This window comes from Dendropsophus ebraccatus, chromosome 9 (genome assembly GCF_027789765.1).
Source record: "Dendropsophus ebraccatus isolate aDenEbr1 chromosome 9, aDenEbr1.pat, whole genome shotgun sequence".
Classification (NCBI taxonomy): Eukaryota; Metazoa; Chordata; class Amphibia; order Anura; family Hylidae; genus Dendropsophus; species Dendropsophus ebraccatus.
In genome coordinates, this window is record NC_091462.1 from 31,569,362 (window position 1) to 31,587,158 (window position 17,797).

The 17,797-nt window shown below is 46.4% G+C and overlaps 3 protein-coding genes across 4 annotated transcripts in view; 2 read left to right on the plus strand and 1 right to left on the minus strand.

The window, feature by feature from the left end:
- LOC138800823 (sodium channel protein type 2 subunit alpha-like) overlaps positions 1-16,942 on the minus strand; it is a 153,672-nt gene extending 136,730 nt beyond the window's left edge. Inside the window, exons 1-2 of the mRNA XM_069982876.1 lie at positions 16,865-16,942; positions 13,104-13,207 (exon numbers count right to left, since the gene is read on the minus strand). The gene's annotated coding sequence lies outside the window, so the exon portion shown is untranslated. The remainder of the gene's footprint in view (positions 1-13,103; positions 13,208-16,864) is intronic.
- Positions 947-2,452, plus strand: LOC138802011 (uncharacterized). Its single transcript, XM_069985132.1, has 5 exons — positions 947-1,072; positions 1,203-1,250; positions 1,340-1,400; positions 1,482-1,567; positions 1,924-2,452. The coding sequence occupies exons 1-5, from the start codon at positions 997-999 to the stop codon at positions 2,373-2,375; spliced, it is 723 nt and encodes a 240-aa protein (XP_069841233.1). The 5' UTR covers positions 947-996; the 3' UTR covers positions 2,376-2,452.
- Positions 9,592-11,106, plus strand: LOC138802012 (uncharacterized). Of its 2 annotated transcripts, XM_069985133.1 has the most exons (5): positions 9,593-9,712; positions 9,879-9,926; positions 10,016-10,076; positions 10,158-10,243; positions 10,600-11,106. In XM_069985133.1, the coding sequence occupies exons 1-5, from the start codon at positions 9,637-9,639 to the stop codon at positions 11,049-11,051; spliced, it is 723 nt and encodes a 240-aa protein (XP_069841234.1). In that variant the 5' UTR covers positions 9,593-9,636; the 3' UTR covers positions 11,052-11,106. The 2 variants fall into 2 exon arrangements, with proteins under 2 accessions (XP_069841235.1, XP_069841234.1); XM_069985134.1 differs by lacking the exon at positions 9,879-9,926 and having other exon boundaries at positions 9,592-9,712.
- Positions 16,943-17,797: the final 855 nt, after the last annotated feature.

Genomic DNA, 17,797 nt, shown 5'->3' on the forward strand with positions numbered 1-17,797 from the left:
GTGAGAGCTGCCCGAGGGTAAGTATCCAGGGCTCTAGCGGGGGGTCGGCAGCCTTCACCCCGGCATGGAGGGTGACAGGTTCCCTTTAAGGCACTATTGGGAGGGGCTGGCTAATTTGTGGGGCAATTTTGGTTGGGTTGGCTACTACATGAAGCAATATTAGGGGGGGTAGGGGTGTCTATTACATAGGTTTGGGTTTAATCATATCATAGCAATTTATCATGTCATTTATAATAGTGCACAGCACTGGGAGACGCACACCACTCAGTGTCAGGAACACCGCACGCTACTCTGACAGTGCCAAGACCGCCAAATTCGCGCTTCAATAATTATCAAGGTTGGCTTTCAAGGTTGACTTTATTTTTTATCAAGGTTGACTTTATTTATTTTTTAAAGGGATTATCCATATAAAAAAAATATAATTATAGAAATTATAGAGAGAGATTTATCAACCATGGTGTAAAGTGAAACTGGCTCAGTTGCCCCTAGCAACCAATCAGATTCCACCTTTCATTCCTCACAGACTCTGCACAATGTACACTGCAACAAAACACTACAAGTCCCAGCATAACATAGAAGAGAATAAGTGCACACTACAACAAGTAAGCACTGCAAGTCCCAAGATATCCTGTAAATAAATGAACTGAGCTACTACAATTCCCAGCATAGTCACCATGTACATAAGAGCAGAGTGAAGCACAGAGGTGTAGTGTTCTGGTTTTGCTTTTGGGCTAGGCAGGAACTCGTGGTACTTGGTCTGTTTGGTACAAAGATGTCTAAACCTGGAATATCCATCTGATTCATGTAAACTATACAGTAATCTCCTCCCTACACACATTGTACATATGACACTCCCTAACTGCCACACAGGTGGTATTATCTATGACATCATCACTGCCACACAGGTGGTATTATCTATGACATCACAATAGATCACCAAGTGCTTTGTGTGTCCGGGCTGCACTGGAGTCAGTTGAGTGTTAGGGCTCAGCGAGGATGGAGGTGCTTAGAGTATTGGAGATATTGGTGCTTTGCAGCTTTTGCTTTGGTGGAGATGAGGTCTCATCATCAGGTAATGGAGATTAAATATTACTGTTTATCAATCAAGGATTACAGGAAACCCTGATATAGATTATATATATATCGGAATGGGGGTGTTGCAGCTGGAAAAATGTACTTAATGTCTGTACTTTCCTTCTTAGATTTGGTGATAGAGAGTGCCATCCCACAGGACGGGGGCGGGCATATCAGTAAGTAGTTATTTCCATCCTCCACAATGATGTTCATCATATACAAACATCATAATAATATATTAATCACTGTTTGTGTTTATTATTAGGCAGACGCAGTGTTGGGATTATAGTCGGCCTGGCCTTGGCAGTGATTGTATTCATATCCTGGTAAGTTCTGTCTCTCGGTTGTGACCATAGAAAACTGTCATTTACATCTGTTTGTCTAAAAGATTTTAATATGTTTTACAGCGCCATATATTGGTATTGCCGCAGACGATGGAGACGTCGCAGACCGAACCCGGTTTATTTAGAAGAAGTTGTCATCCACAGGCCAGGTAATAATTACTATATCTTAAAGGAACCCACCCCTGGCACTGGCATCTATATTTAGATTAAGGACTCCCTGGCACCCTCTGGCTTATTTGTGACTGTTTTAGTTGGTAGGGATGCCAATCCCAATAAGTTGTATAACTCCTATTGAGTCACATTGGGGAGCTTTTGATCTAAAATAGATGGAAATCCCAGAAGTGGGAGCTGCATCTAGGGAGCATTTATGGTATATCCTGTGGATTTGCAATAAGTGCCCCTGATGGATAAGTGCCCCCTTTAAAAACCAAACCCATAAATCTATTGTACAGTCTCTCAAGTCCTGGTTACAGCAATAACATGTGGTTTCCCTTTTACATTACAGATATTCCAAAGACCATGGCGGATAAGGATGAACTTCAAAGTGAGAAAACAGAAAGCCCCAGAGAGGAGGCAGCAGCCATGGAATTAACATTACAGCATGGAGGAACCAACTGCCAATCAAATAACGTCCCCCTGGAGGCCGTGATTGTTATAATGGAGCAGATAAAAAAGGAATTCATTTCTGCCATAAAGAAGACAAAGGAGGCACTGACCATCTCGCCCAAAATGAAAAAAAAATTAAAGGCTCAAAAGTTCAAGAAACTTCGCTCATGGTTAAAGAAGACCAAAATGAGCGAAGTGGATGAAAGGAGAGAGCAGGACATGAGGTATAAAAGAGTTATGTACCGGCTGGAGAAGAGGCGGCAGGAAAGGAGAAACAGCATGGAGAGAAAAATGCGTCTAAAATCACGTTTTAAGAAGGCTCCATGGCTCTGGTGCTCAACATGCCGCTGACACGCCGCCACAGATATTTTGCATCATTAAATATGCACTAATAACATCTGATCAATAAACTTTTATAACATCTATAATGACTTATGGGCATTTGTTTTTCTTCACATATTTGGGATTATGTTGGTGTGATACCTGCATTAAAGGGTTTTTTTTCCAGGAATACAAGAACATAAACTTTCTTACAGAAACCACATATTCGTCTACAACAGTCATGTCAAACTCTGGCCCGCAGGCCAAATCTGGGGGAGGGCTGGCTACTAAATTAGACTATAGGGGAAGGCTGGTTACTATATAAGAGACTATGGGGAGGGCTGGTTACTATATAAGAGACTATGGGGAGGGCTGGTTACTATATAAGAGACTATGGGGAGGGCTGGCTACTATATAAGAGACTATGGGGAGGGCTGGTTATTATATAAGAGACTATGATGGAGGGCTGGCTACTATATAAGAGACTATTGGGAGGGCTGGCTACTATATTAACCTACTAGGGAGGGATGGCTACTATATGAGACTACAGGGGAGGGCTGGCTACTATAAAAGACTATTGGAAGGGCTGGCTACTATATCAGACTACTGGAGAGGGCTGGCTACTAAATGAGACTACTAGGGGGGCTGGCTACTATATAAGACTATGGGGGAGGGCTGGTTACTGTGATACTATTGGGGAGGGATGGTTACTATATGATACTACAGGGGAGGGATGGCTACTATATGATACTATTGGGGAGGGATGGTAACTATATGATACTACAGGGGAGGGATGGCTACTATATGGGACACTTGGGGGCAGGGCCGCCATCAGGAATTTGGGGCCCCATACAACCAAAAAGTCTGGGCCCCCCACAATAATAAAAAAAAAAAAATTGTGTGTTCGACCCACGCCTTGCTGGGAGGTATAATTTGGTTCAGATCAATTCTAGAGAACTGGCTCATATACCCCATTTTTCCCAGTGGCTTAAAATGTAACCTCTGTTATACAGTTATAAAATTGTAGAAACTAAATGTGAACAAGGTGCAATGTAAATGTCACCATACAGACACTTACTTGTATAGCTGTCTCTTGTGCTCTGTATGCAGTGCATTATATTCACCCCTGCAACGTACAATTTATAGCGTGTCTACAAGCCCAGCGGGGCTCATTATGATGGAGACTAAAACTTATACAAGAGTGGGGTAGGGGTTCCCCTGTATTCAGAATGCTGTTGAGTACTAGGCAATGCCCCGTTTGGGGTTATTGAATTTCGAGGGTCTGGGGGGCTGTGTGATTTGTATATGTTCACCAATATCCCCCCCACCCCACCCCGGTATGCTCACTAACATAGAATATGTTGATAAGGCTAATATAATGAGGCTGTTCCATGTTAGTGAGCATATACAAATCACACAGCCCCCCCAGGCAGACTAGTTTAGCTCACCCAAGACAGTGATAGCGAATACATGGCGGTGAGAACGCTTTCTAGGAGATCCTGTTTGTGCAGCAGAGGTGTCTTTATCCTGCTCTGCATAGACCCTCGAAATTCAATAATCCCAGACGGGGCATTGCCTAGCACTCAACAGCATTCTGAATACAGGGGAACCCCTACCCCACTCTTGTATAAGTTTTAGTCTCCATCATAATGAGCCCCGCTGGGCTTGTAGACACGCTATAAATTGTACGTTGCAAGGGTGAGTATAATGCACTGCATACAGAGCACAAAAGACAGCTATACAAGTAAGTGTCTATTTGAATTGCACCTTGTTCACCTTTAGGTTCTATAATTTTATAACTGTATAACAGAGGTTACATTTTAAGCCACTGGGGAAAATGGGATATATGAGCCAGTTCTCTAGAATCGATCTCACACACAGACACCAGCACACATGTATACAGACACCAGCACACATGTATACAGACACCAGCACACATGTATACACACATGCAGACACCAGCACACATGTATACAGACACCAGCACACCAGGGCACGATGAAGTTTGAACTTCTGCAACCTGGAGAAATCACCTGATATCACCTGCAGTCCTATGTAACACCACATAACACAGTGGTATCTCTGAGTATAGATAATGTAGTAGATTTCACCTGCAGTCCTATGTAACAGCACAGATAACACAGTGATATCTCTGAGTATAGATCATGTAGTAGATGTCACCTGCAGTCCTATGTAACAGCACAGATAACACAGTGATATCCCTCTGAGTACAGATAATGTAGTAGTCACGTGCAGTCCTATGTAACAGCACAGATAACACAGTGATATCCCTCTGAGTACAGATAATGTAGTAGTCACCTGCAGTCCTATGTAACAGCACAGATAACACAGTGATATCTCTGAGTACAGATAATGTAGTAGCTGTCACCTGCAGTCCTATGTAACACCACAGATAACACAGTGATATCTCTGAGTACAGATAATGTAATAGCTGTCACCTCGGGGCACCCCTACTAAATGATGTTCTACAAAATAAGAAAAGTGTCATACAGTGACTCACAGGTGACGTCTTCTTTGATCTGAGGCGTCACTTTCCCTTTTCCTCTCCATCAGGCCCAGTCCGCCATGATGATTCCTTCCAGATATGTTTAATCTTTTCAGAACCTGCGAGACAAACAATTTAGGCTCCGCACATTTCTAGCAACTTCCTTCCCTTTCTCCCCCCTGTAGGCTCCCATAGTAACTGCGCTGTTTGGTGTTATGTGCAGTAAAGCAAATAGGAATGTGGGATGCCCCCTGTATGTAGGATCCCCTTCTGTGCCCCCTGTATGTAGGATTCCCTGCTGTGCCCCCATGAGCTAATAATGCCCCTAGAGCTCGCTCCCATGAACTAATAATGCCCCCAGAGGTACCCCCATGAGCTAATAATGCCCCCAGAGGTGCCCCCATGAACTAATAATGCCCCCGAGGTGCCCCCATGAACTAATAATGCCCCCAGAGGTGGCCCCCATGAACTAATAATGCCCCCAGAGGTGGCCCCCATGAACTAATAATGCCCCTAGAGTAGGGCTGGGCGATATTGGCCTAAATCAATATCGCGGTTTATCGCGGTTGTAGCTGCGGTAACGATAATTGAACGATAATTATGACACGCCCCTTTTTTTGCAAACCACACCCACTTGCCATGCCAAACAAGCAATATTTTGATTAAAAAAAGTTAAAAAAAATTATAATAATATAATGTAATATAATGTCGTCATTATTAGGGGGTCTCAGCAGAGACCTGGACGTGTATCTACAGGGGGTTACATAGGGAAAGGGGTGTATGACTGTAAAGGGAGGGGCAGATAGGGGTGTATTACTATACAGGGGGGCTGATAGCAGTGTATGTCTATATGGGGGGCTGATAGTGTATGACTATACAGGGGGCACGGACAGGGGTGTATGATATACGGGGGGTGGATAGGGGTGTATAACTACAGGGGGGCTGATAGCAGTGTATGTGTATACGGGGGGCTGATAGCAGTGTATGACTATACAGGGGGGACGGACGGGTGTATCATATACGGGGGGCAGATAGGGGTGTACGTGTATACGGGGGCTGATAGCAGTGTATGACTATACAGGGGGGACGGATGGGTGTATGATATACGGGGGGCAGATAGGGGTGTATGACTATACAGGGAGGACGGACAGGGGTGTATGACTATACAGGGAGGACGGATAGTGGTGTATGACTACAGGGGGGCTGATAGCAGTGGATGTCTATACGGGGGCTGATAGCAGTGGATGACTATACAGGGAGGACGAACAGGGGTGTATGACTATACAGGGAGGACGGATAGTGGTGTATGACTACAGGGGGGCTGATAGCAGTGGATGTCTATACGGGGGCTGATAGCAGTGTATGACTATACAGGAAGAACGGACAGGGGTGTATGACTACAGGGGAGCTGATAGCAGTGTATGTCTATACGGGGGGCTGATAGCAGTGTATGTCTATACGGGGGGCTGATAGCAGTGTAAGTCTATACAGGGGGGGCTGATAGCAGTATATGACTAAACTGGGGGCTTATAGGGGTGTATGACTATACGGGGGGCTGATAGCAGTGTGTGTCTATACGGGGGGCTGATAGCAGTGTATTACTATACGGGGGCGGATAGGGGTGTATGACTATACGGGGGGCTGAAAGGGGTGTATTGCTATACGGGGGGGCGGATAGGGGTGTATGACTATACGGGGGCTGATAGGGGTGTATGACTATTTAGGGGGCACATAGTTATGGATAGTGGATAGGGGTGTATGACTATATAGGGGGCACATAGGGATGGATGGTGGATAGGGGTGTATGACTATACGGGGGCTGATAGGGGTGTATGACTATATAGGGGGCACATAGTTATGGATAGTGGATAGGGGTGTATGACTATATAGGGGGCACATAGGGATGGATGGTGGATAGGGGTGTATGACTATATAGGGGCACATAGGGGTGTATGACTATATAGGGGGCACATAGGGATAGATGGTGGATAGGGGTGTATGACTATTGGGGGGACGATTAGGGCTTTATTACTATATAAGGGGCGCATAGGGATGAGGGTATGGGAAGTACAGTGCTGCAGCTTAGGAGGAATGAATGGGCTGCAGCAGGCAGGATGCCACACACATAACTTATAGGAGACATTGCTGTGTGCTGCAGCCCATTCATTCCTCCTAAGCTGCAGCACTGTACTGTTATTGATGCTGATGGAACTACAGTACGGCAGCCTCCCAAATGCTGCTCCTCCATATCCTGCCTGTGTCCCTGCACACACAGAACAGGTGCAGCGCTCGCCGGTCATGTGTGTGTGGTGTGAGATCGCTCGTATGGGACTGATGCGGGGGGGGGGGGGGCGCTCGGACAGGAGGGGACTGATGCGGGGGGCGCGCTCGGACAGGAGGGGACTGATGCGGGGGGGTGCGCTCGGACGGGACTGGGACGGGACTGGTCCGGGGGGGGGGGGGGCGTTTTACAGGACAGGACCGGGAGGGGATACTGGGACGGGTGCAGGCGCATTGGTAACGGGCGGGGGGCGCTTGTACGGGCCGGGTGCAGGAAGATGGGGCACTCAGACACTCTCACCACTGCTGCTCCTCCTCCACCTCCCGCTCTGATACCGGTGTCCCTGCACATAACGTGCAGCGCTCACGCCGGGCCGCACGTGTGTGTGTTGGGGGACGCTCTGACAGGGGGAAGGTACTGACAAGCCGGGACTGGAGCGGGGAGGAGGCGCTCTGACAGGTCGGACAGCTCAGACCAGGAGATAAAAATACAAAGATACCGCAGATACCGTCCTGGCCAAGTTGAGGTCGGTTAACCGACGCCAGAGACGGTATCGGTATTTTTGCGGTATACCGCCCAGCCCTACCCTAGAGGTACCCCCATACACTAATAATGCCCCCAGAGATGCCCCCATGAACTAATAATGCCCCCAGAGGTGCCCCCATATACTAAAAATGCCCCCAGAGGTGCCCCCATGAGCTAATAATGCCCCTAGAGGTGCCTCCATATACTAATAATGCCCCCAGAGGTGCCCCCATGAACTAATAATGCCCCCAGAGGTGCCCCCATACACTAATAATGCCCCAGAGGTGCCCCCATATACTAATAATGCCCGCAGAGGTGCCCTCATATACTAATAATGCCCCCAGAGGTGCCCCCATATACTAATAATGCCCCCAGAGGAGCCCCCATACACTAATAATGCCCCCAGAGGTGCCCCCCATGAACTAATAATGCCCCCAGAGGTGCCCCTAAAAAACCAAACATCCTACTCACCTAATCCGCGCTGTGCAGGCAGCAGCTCTTCCTCCTCCTCTTCGGGTCCATCTTGCGAGCCGCAGGGACGGGACTTCCGGCAGGCGTGATGACGTCACATAATCACGCCTGCCGGAGAGGTCACGTCCCGGCCTCCCATAGGCTGCTGGTATGAAGTGCCGGCAGCCTATGGGAGAGAATACAGGAGGAGGACGCTGACAGGTCCTGCTCCTGTATTCTGATCACTTTAATGTTCCGCCTGCTCAATGTGCGGGCGGAACATCAAAGCGATCAGTGCATCCCGAGAAGCTGCGCGGCCGCAGGTTCTCGGGATGCTCAAAAACAGGTGGCAAGGGGGGCCTTGCGGGCCCCCCTAGCGTAGCGGACGGGGGGTGGCGGCCGGCGGACCCCCCAACCCCATGTCTCTTAGGGTCCGGACCCCATACGGCAGTACCAGTTGTACTGCCCTATCGGCGGTCCTGCTTGGGGGGCTGGTTACTAATAAAAGGAACCTGTCACCCCCCTGTGCCGGGGTGAGAGCTGCCCGAGGGTAAGTATCCAGGGCTCTAGCGGGGGGTCGGCAGCCTTCACCCCGGCATGGAGGGTGACAGGTTCCCTTTAAGGCACTATTGGGAGGGGCTGGCTAATTTGTGGGGCAATTTTGGTTGGGTTGGCTACTACATGAAGCACTATTAGGGGGGTGGGGGTGTCTATTACATAGGTTTGGGTTTAATCATATCATAGCAATTTATCATGTCATTTATAATAGTGCACAGCACTGGGAGACGCACACCACTCAGTGTCAGGAACACCGCATGCTACTCTGACAGTGCCAAGACCGCCAAATTCGCGCTTCAATAATTATCAAGGTTGGCTTTCAAGGTTGACTTTATTTTTTATCAAGGTTGACTTTATTTATTTTTTAAAGGGATTATCCATATAAAAAAAATATAATTATAGAAATTATAGAGAGAGATTTATCAACCATGGTGTAAAGTGAAACTGGCTCAGTTGCCCCTAGCAACCAATCAGATTCCACCTTTCATTCCTCACAGACTCTGCACACTGTACACTGCAACAAAACACTACAAGTCCCAGCATAACATAGAAGAGAATAAAGTGCACACTACAACAACTAAGCACTGCAAGTCCCAAGATATCCTGTAAATAAATGAACTGAGCTACTACAATTCCCAGCATAGTCACCATGTACATAAGAGCAGAGTGAAGCACAGAGGTGTAGTGTTCTGGTTTTGCTTTTGGGCTAGGCAGGAACTCGTGGTACTTGGTCTGTTTGGTACAAAGATGTCTAAACCTGGAATATCCATCTGATTCATGTAAACTATACAGTAATCTCCTCCCTACACACATTGTATATATGACACTCCCTAACTGCCACACAGGTGGTATTATCTATGACATCATCACTGCCACACAGGTGGTATTATCTATGACATCACAATAGATCACCAAGTGCTTTGTGTGTCCGGGCTGCACTGGAGTCAGTTGAGTGTTAGGGCTCAGCGAGGATGGAGGTGCTTAGAGTATTGGAGATATTGGTGCTTTGCAGCTTTTGCTTTGGTGGAGATGAGGTCTCATCATCAGGTAATGGAGATTAAATATTACTGTTTATCAATCAAGGATTACAGGAAACCCTGATATAGATTATATATATATATATATATATATATATATATATATATATATATATATCGGAATGGGGGTGTTGCAGCTGGGAAAATGTACTTAATGTCTGTACTTTCCTTCTTAGATTTGGTGATAGAGAGTGCCATCCCACAGGACGGGGGCGGGCATATCAGTAAGTAGTTATTTCCATCCTCCACAATGATGTTCATCATATACAAACATCATAATAATATATTAATCACTGTTTGTGTTTATTATTAGGCAGACGCAGTGTTGGGATTATAGTCGGCCTGGTCTTGGCAGTGATTGTATTCATATCCTGGTAAGTTCTGTCTCTCGGTTCTGACCATAGAAAACTGTCATTTACATCTGTTTGTCTAAAAGATTTTAATATGTTTTACAGCGCCATATATTGGTATTGCCGCAGACGATGGAGACGTCGCAGACCGAACCCGGTTTATTTAGAAGAAGTTGTCATCCACAGGCCAGGTAATAATTACTATATCTTAAAGGAACCCACCCCTGGCACTGGCATCTATATTTAGATTAAGGACTCCCTGGCACCCTCTGGCTTATTTGTGGCTGTTTTAGTTGGTAGGGATGCCAATCCCAATAAGTTGTATAACTCCTATTGAGTCACATTGGGGAGCTTTTGATCTAAAATAGATGGAAATCCCAGAAGTGGGAGCTGCATCTAGGGAGCATTTATGATATATCCTGTGGATTTGCAATAAGTGCCCCTGATGGATAAGTGCCCCCTTTAAAAACCAAACCCATAAATCTATTGTACAGTCTCTCAAGTCCTGGTTACAGCAATAATATGTGGTTTCCCTTTTACATTACAGATATTCCAAAGACCATGGCGGATAAGGATGAACTTCAAAGTGAGAAAACAGAAAGCCCCAGAGAGGAGGCAGCAGCCATGGAATTAACATTACAGCATGGAGGAACCAACTGCCAATCAAATAACGTCCCCCTGGAGGCCGTGATTGTTATAATGGAGCAGAAAAAAAAGGAATTCATTTCTGCCATAAAGAAGACAAAGGAGGCACTGACCATCTCGCCCAAAATGAAAAAAAAATTAAAGGCTCAAAAGTTCAAGAAACTTCGCTCATGGTTAAAGAAGACCAAAATGAGCGAAGTGGATGAAAGGAGAGAGCAGGACATGAGGTATAAAAGAGTTATGTACCGGCTGGAGAAGAGGCGGCAGGAAAGGAGAAACAGCATGGAGAGAAAAATGCGTCTAAAATCACGTTTTAAGAAGGCTCCATGGCTCTGGTGCTCAACATGCCGCTGACACGCCACCACGGATATTTTGCATCATTAAATATGCACTAATAACATCTGATCAATAAACTTTTATAACATCTATAATGACTTATGGGCATTTGTTTTTCTTCACATATTTGGGATTATGTTGGTGTGATACCTGCATTAAAGGTTTTTTTTTCCAGGAATACAAGAACATAAACTTTCTTACAGAAACCACATATTCGTCTACAACAGTCATGTCAAACTCTGGCCCGCAGGCCAAATCTGGGGGAGGGCTGGCTACTAAATTAGACTATAGGGGAAGGCTGGTTACTATATAAGAGACTATGGGGAGGGCTGGTTACTATATAAGAGACTATGGGGAGGGCTGGCTACTATATAAGAGACTATGGGGAGCGCTGGTTATTATATAAGAGACTATGATGGAGGGCTGGCTACTATATAAGAGACTATTGGGAGGGCTGGCTACTATATTAGCCTACTAGGGAGGGATGGCTACTATATGAGACTACAGGGGAGGGCAGGCTACTATATAAGAGACTATTGGGAGGGCTGGCTACTATATCAGACTACTGGAGAGGGCTGGCTACTAAATGAGACTACTGGGGAGGGCTGGCTACTAAATGAGACTACTGGGGAGGGCTGGCTACTAAATGAGACTACTAGGGGGGCTGGCTACTATATGAGACTATGGGGGAGGGCTGGTTACTGTGATACTATTGGGGAGGGATGGTTACTATATGATACTATTGGGGAGGGATGGTTACTATATGATACTATTGGGGAGGGATGGTTACTATATAATACTATTGGGGAGGGATGGTTACTATATGATACTACAGGGGAGGGATGGCTACTATATGGGACACTTGGGGGGCTGGTTACTAATAAAAGGAACCTGTCACCCCCCTGTGCCGGGGTGAGAGCTGCCCGAGGGTAAGTATCCAGGGCTCTAGCGGGGGGTCGGGCAGCCTTCACCCCGGCATGGAGGGTGACAGGTTCCCTTTAAGGCACTATTGGGAGGGGCTGGCTAATTTGTGGGGCAATTTTGGTTGGGTTGGCTACTACATGAAGCAATATTGGGGGGGTGGGGGTGTCTATTACATAGGTTTGGGTTTAATCATATCATAGCAATTTATCATGTCATTTATAATAGTGCACAGCACTGGGAGACGCACACCACTCAGTGTCAGGAACACCGCACGCTACTCTGACAGTGCCAAGACCGCCAAATTCGCGCTTCAATAATTATCAAGGTTGGCTCGCGACTTTGTCCAATTTTTTTATTTTGGCCCACTGTGTGTTTGAGTTTGACACCCCTGGTCTACAACAAGCTATCCCCACCATGTGTCCCCTGGGGATACCTAGGGTGCAATATGGAGATGTGCATAGAGGCTTCTGGTGGCTGCAGTTTGTCAAAATCATCAGCCCTGAAGATCCATCAATAAATCCCTTTACATCATCATCAATTATCGATTGTCCGTTCAGATGTACTACAACTCCCATCATATCCTGAGGACTGTGTGCTGTCAGTAAATGCTAGGAGTTGTAGTGTCTGCAGCTGTTGTAGTTGGAGGATCCTATGTGTACACTGGAGGCTTTGTGGGAGATCAAAATACATAGTTCTGTGGGGACTCAGGATGTGTGACCCCAGAAAAGCACTAATAGGGAATAGAGCAAATAAGTAAACAAGACCAATAGTACCAAATATGAAACAAATATTTTTGTCACAACTTCAAGAACGTATATATCAGAAGAACAGGACCACATGGAACATATATTAGTATACTCCTCACCAAGCCGGACCCTAGTTTGTATACAAGTAATGTGCAGGATGAAGTATGTGAAAAAATCTAGTGGAGTTTATTCACACTGGTGTAAATAAACACCACTATATTTTATCACACCTTTACCACCAGGTAGTAACTAATACCACCATACCATTACTAAATAACATCCAGTATATAAAGACCAGTATCCCCCCATTACACTGACCCATATGGAGGAAAATACCAGCTGTACACAGACTCTGCACACCATATACACGATTACAGTGCAATTACTTCCAGTGACTCACAGGGGCGTCTTCTCTGATCAGAGTCGGTCACTTTTCCTTTTCTTCTCCATCTTGCCTTGGCCATCATGAAGACTTCTCCTGGTTACAGCTTGTCTCCACAGAATCTGCAAGAGAAACATTTTAGACTTCTCGCTCATACAGTATAGGCGTCCTCTGTGCTCCCATATAGTACTTATAGGAAAGAGAATATTAAACAAAAATAGGAGGTCCTCCCCGGGAGTCAGCGCTGCCCAACAAGAATGTCCCAAGATCAAATATATATTATATATATTAGAATGCAGAGAAAAGATGCATTTTAGGAACCTATAGTCCATGACCACTGAGAATGGGAGCTAGTCTCCAGAAACACATTTTCTCTGCATTCTAAGATTCTAAGTACCGCATTTTCCGGCGTATAAGACGACCCCTGACTTTTAAAGCGACTCTGTACCTACAATCTGACCCTCCCAAACCACTTGTACCTTCGGATAGCTGCTTTTAATCCAAGATCTGTCCTGTGGTCCGTTCGCCAGGTGATGCAGTTATTGTCCTAAAAAAATACTTTTAAACTTGAAGCCCGTGCCAAACGGGAGTATCTGTGCCCTAACTTTGCACCACCCCTCCGTCCCTCCTCCCCACCCTCTTCATCATTAGGATTGCCACTGAAACATTTTCTCCATGCTGAACATTGCGCAGGTCCTTAATGATCCAGCCCATGTGTCGGGCTTCCACAGGTGGGGAATAGGAGGCAATCTGCCTGGAACATTCCTAATGATGAAGAGGGTGGGGAGGAGGTACAGAGGGGTGGTGCAAGGTTAGGGCACAGACACTCTAGGCCACGGCAGTTTGACACAGGGCTACAAGTTTAAAAGTATTTTTTTAGGTCAATAACTGCATCACCTGCCGAATGGACCCCAGGACAGATCTTGGATTAAAAGCAGCTATCCGAAGGTACAAGTGGTTTGGGGGGGGGGGGGGCGGTCAGATTGTGGGTACAGAGTCGCTTTAAGAACATTTTAAGGGGTTCCTCTTATATGCCACAAAATGTTAACCCCTGCCTTACTGCAGCAGGGTTTACTAGCTGGAGCCCTGCTGCGGTCAGGCAGGGGTTAACTAAAGTTGAAAAAAAAAAAAAAAGAAAAAATCTATTTACCTGTTACTGTCAGCAGAGCGTCTCCTGTCATATTCCCAGTGCAGGAAGTGTGGTGCACTGTCTGCGCCGGAGGTCCCCAAAGGTTTCCCGGCAGCTGAGCATCTCTGAGCTTCTCCAATGAGATGCTCGGCTGCCGGGAGAGCTTTGGGGGCCTTCAGCACAGGTAGAGTCTCTGCATCATACTGCCTGCGCCACAAACATGACAGAAGACACTTTTTATAGTGGTCGCCGCATACTGTGGGGATGCTGCCGTTTGAGCACCCCCCACGGAATATGGAGACCATACCCAGCATATAAGACGACCCCCGACTTCTGAGAAGATTTTTCAGGGTTAAAAAGTCATCTTATAAGCCGGAAAATACGGTACTCTGGTCATTTGATAGCAGCCCTTGTTCTATTCAGCTGGATTGTCCATCAGAAAGAGGACACCATAGCCAGACCATCTGTACCCCTGTCATTGGGGTGATACACACAAAACTCAGGGGGTTTACAGGAGAAGTCTGGTATCAAACATTTTTTCCAAAAGAGCAGGGGAGGAGGAACATAACATGCATCTACCTCCCCGACTCCAGTGCAGGGGCGGCTGTCCTCTGCTCAGACCAGGAAGCAGCCGGGGGATCAGGAGCCGCAGTAGGAGACAGCGGAGCCCAGCACTGGAGCTGGGGAGGTAGGTGCATGTTGTTATTTTCAGCCACTTCACCCCTGACTCTTTTTTGGGGAAAAAAGACCCCGGACTTCTCTTTTTAAAGGTGAGAATATTATGTTCCTTCACATTTCCGGTTACATTAGCGAGATCACATTAGGCGCCACCTTCTGCCTATTTTCCTTTTAGAATATAGTAGTTATGCACCTTCTGTGCCTCCATGTAGTACTTAGGCATCTCTGTGCAGTAGTAGTGAGGTAGTATCCCCCAGTAGTAGTAAGGTAGTATCCTCCCATAGGTATTTCCTCTGGATTTTAGCCCCACATCCCAGTAAAAAGTATCCCCCTCATGCAGACATAGTCTGAATCTCTCTCTCTCTAATTTATTCACATGTACAGCAGATTCATTTACACAAATAAACACACACACACACTAATATATATATATATATATATATATATATATATATCCCCCGCACCCCCACTCTATATCTATATATCCACAGCAGATTCAGTCACATAAATATAAATGTATATACACCCTGCTGCACCTCCACAATATATCTATATACACACAGCAGAATCAGTCACACAAATACATGTATATTCAACCTGCACCCCCCATACCATATCTATACACACAGCACATTCAGTCACATTAATACATGTATACATACACCCTGCACCCCTACATTATAAATATACGTTCCTTAAAATCGCTCTATTCCCAGGCTTATAGCGCTTTTATCCTTTGGTCTATGGGGCTGTGTGAGGTGTCATTTTTTGCGCCATGATGTTTACTTTCTATCGGTACCTTGATTGCGCATATACGACTTCTTGATCGCTTTTTATTACATTTTTTCTGGATTTGATGAAATGCGCAATTTTGCACTTTTCGGGGGATTTTTATAACACTTTTTTTTTTTTTACACATATACTAGAGGCCCCCCTGGGGGACTTCTAGTATATGCACTCAGATCTCTCATTGATCTATGCTGTATATAGTTATACAGCATAGATCGATTAGATAGACACTTGATTGCTTTCGGCTGCTGCAGCCGAAAACAACCAAGTGCCGAGCCGGGGTCAGCCCCATCTCGGAGAAGACCCCGGCAGGTAATAGACACGGGGATCGCTCCTCCGGGGCGATCTCCGCCACTAAACACCAGGGACGGCTGCATGCAAGTGATCGGATGCAGCTGTCAACTTTGACAGCTGCCTCCGATTACTTAATTAGTGGGCACGGCGATCAGACCGTGCCCGCTAATAGCCGCGACCCCGGGCTACACACGGCACCTGGGATTGCAGCGGTTCAGAGCGTGGCCCCGCTCTGGGCACCTCTTGCGGACACATGACGTACTGGTACGTCATGTGTCCTTAAAGGACAAGTGCCATGAAAAACAGGGAAGGGAGGCAGATAGGTGATTGAAGCATATTATAGAGTTATATAACTTTGTAATCTGCTTCAATTACTGGAAAAAGTTTTTCATGGCACTTGTCCTTTAAGAGGATATCTATATACACGCACCAGATTCAGTCACAGAAATACATGTGGGTGACTGGAGCAGACTGAAGGTGACTGGAGCAGACTAGGGGAAACTTGGGCACACTGGGAAATACTGGGGCTGACTGGGGCAGACTGGAGCTGTATCTCCTTGAACATCATGCCCCTCATGTTGGCCCCTCAGTATACCACCAGTATAATACAGTGTGGTGTGACTGGTATATACTGGTATATAATCCCCTCATGTGGGCCCCTCAGTATACCAGTATAATACAGTGTGGTGTGACTGGTATATAATCCCCTCATGTGGGCTCCTCATTATACCACCAGTATAATACAGTGCTGTGAAACTGGTGGTATACTGAGGAGCCCACATGAGGGTGATGATGCTGAAGGAGGTATATAGCTATATACATTGGTGTGAGAGACTAGTAATCAGAGCTGTGTATACCAGTCACAGCTTATCTTATGTTATCATCTTACCTGGCTCACAGCAGCTCACAGCCATCTTCCTCATTCAGGCTCTTGTGGGGCAGGAGTGGCGTCCCTGCCAGGCCCTGTAGCTGGAGGAGAGAGCGGCATCTAGTGGCTGGTGGTGGAACATACAGCCTCCAGCCAATACTGACAGCTGTACTTTAATTTACTTATGGTTTGCTTTGGGGGCCCATACAGGGGGGGGGGCGCGACCGGGACATACTGGTAAATTAATTTGCCGGGACTGCCCTGTCAAAACCGGGACTGTTGGCAACTACACCCCCACACACTATGGGGGAGATTTATCAACAGGGGATTTTTCTAGAAGTGGTCTATTTCTTCTTTGACAAGAATAGACTATTTAAAGTGCAATTTACTATCAGGGATAAGCCTGAGCGGCTGAGCACAGTTATGACGCGGCAGAGGGGGGCCGGCATCAGGGATGGCGGCAGCGATTCGGCCGGCCTCCCGAAGATGACGTCTTGGCACAAGATGGGGGACATGTGCGACACGGATCAGGTAATGTATAATGCACCAACACTTCCGGTTACACGGGTGGGGGTGGTGGGACACGGGAAGGGGGCGATTCACAGACATAACATACATTACAAAGTTGTATAACTTTGTAATGTGTGTTATTCTGTGAATAATTTCTTAGCGCCGCACTACCCCTTTAATGTACAATAAAATGTTCAACGAGGGGTGTGGGGGTGTTTTTATTTGAATAAAAAAAATTTTTTTTAGGTGTGTGATGTTTTCTCTCATTACTTTACAGACTGAGGGAGGCATTTATTAAGTCCGGCGTTTTTTACGCCGGACTTAAAAATGCCCCCGCAGCTCCGGCGGTACGGGGATTTATGTAGAGGCGGACTGCCTGTACATAAATCCTGTGCGCGCCGGTGCGCACCGCCGAAAACCTACGCCAGCTGAGGACTGGAGTAG

Bases quoted from the DNA above. Each gene is read 5' to 3' on its own strand.
- LOC138802012 (XM_069985133.1), top strand. From the start codon at position 9,637: ATGGAGGTGCTTAGAGTATTGGAGATATTGGTGCTTTGCAGCTTTTGC. The intron at 10,077-10,157 runs GTAAGTTCTGTC...TATGTTTTACAG, and splicing joins GTGATTGTATTCATATCCTG to CGCCATATATTGGTATTGCC. The intron at 10,244-10,599 runs GTAATAATTACT...TTTACATTACAG, and splicing joins AGTTGTCATCCACAGGCCAG to ATATTCCAAAGACCATGGCG.
- LOC138802011 (XM_069985132.1), top strand. From the start codon at position 997: ATGGAGGTGCTTAGAGTATTGGAGATATTGGTGCTTTGCAGCTTTTGC. The intron at 1,251-1,339 runs GTAAGTAGTTAT...GTTTATTATTAG, and splicing joins GGACGGGGGCGGGCATATCA to GCAGACGCAGTGTTGGGATT. The intron at 1,568-1,923 runs GTAATAATTACT...TTTACATTACAG, and splicing joins AGTTGTCATCCACAGGCCAG to ATATTCCAAAGACCATGGCG.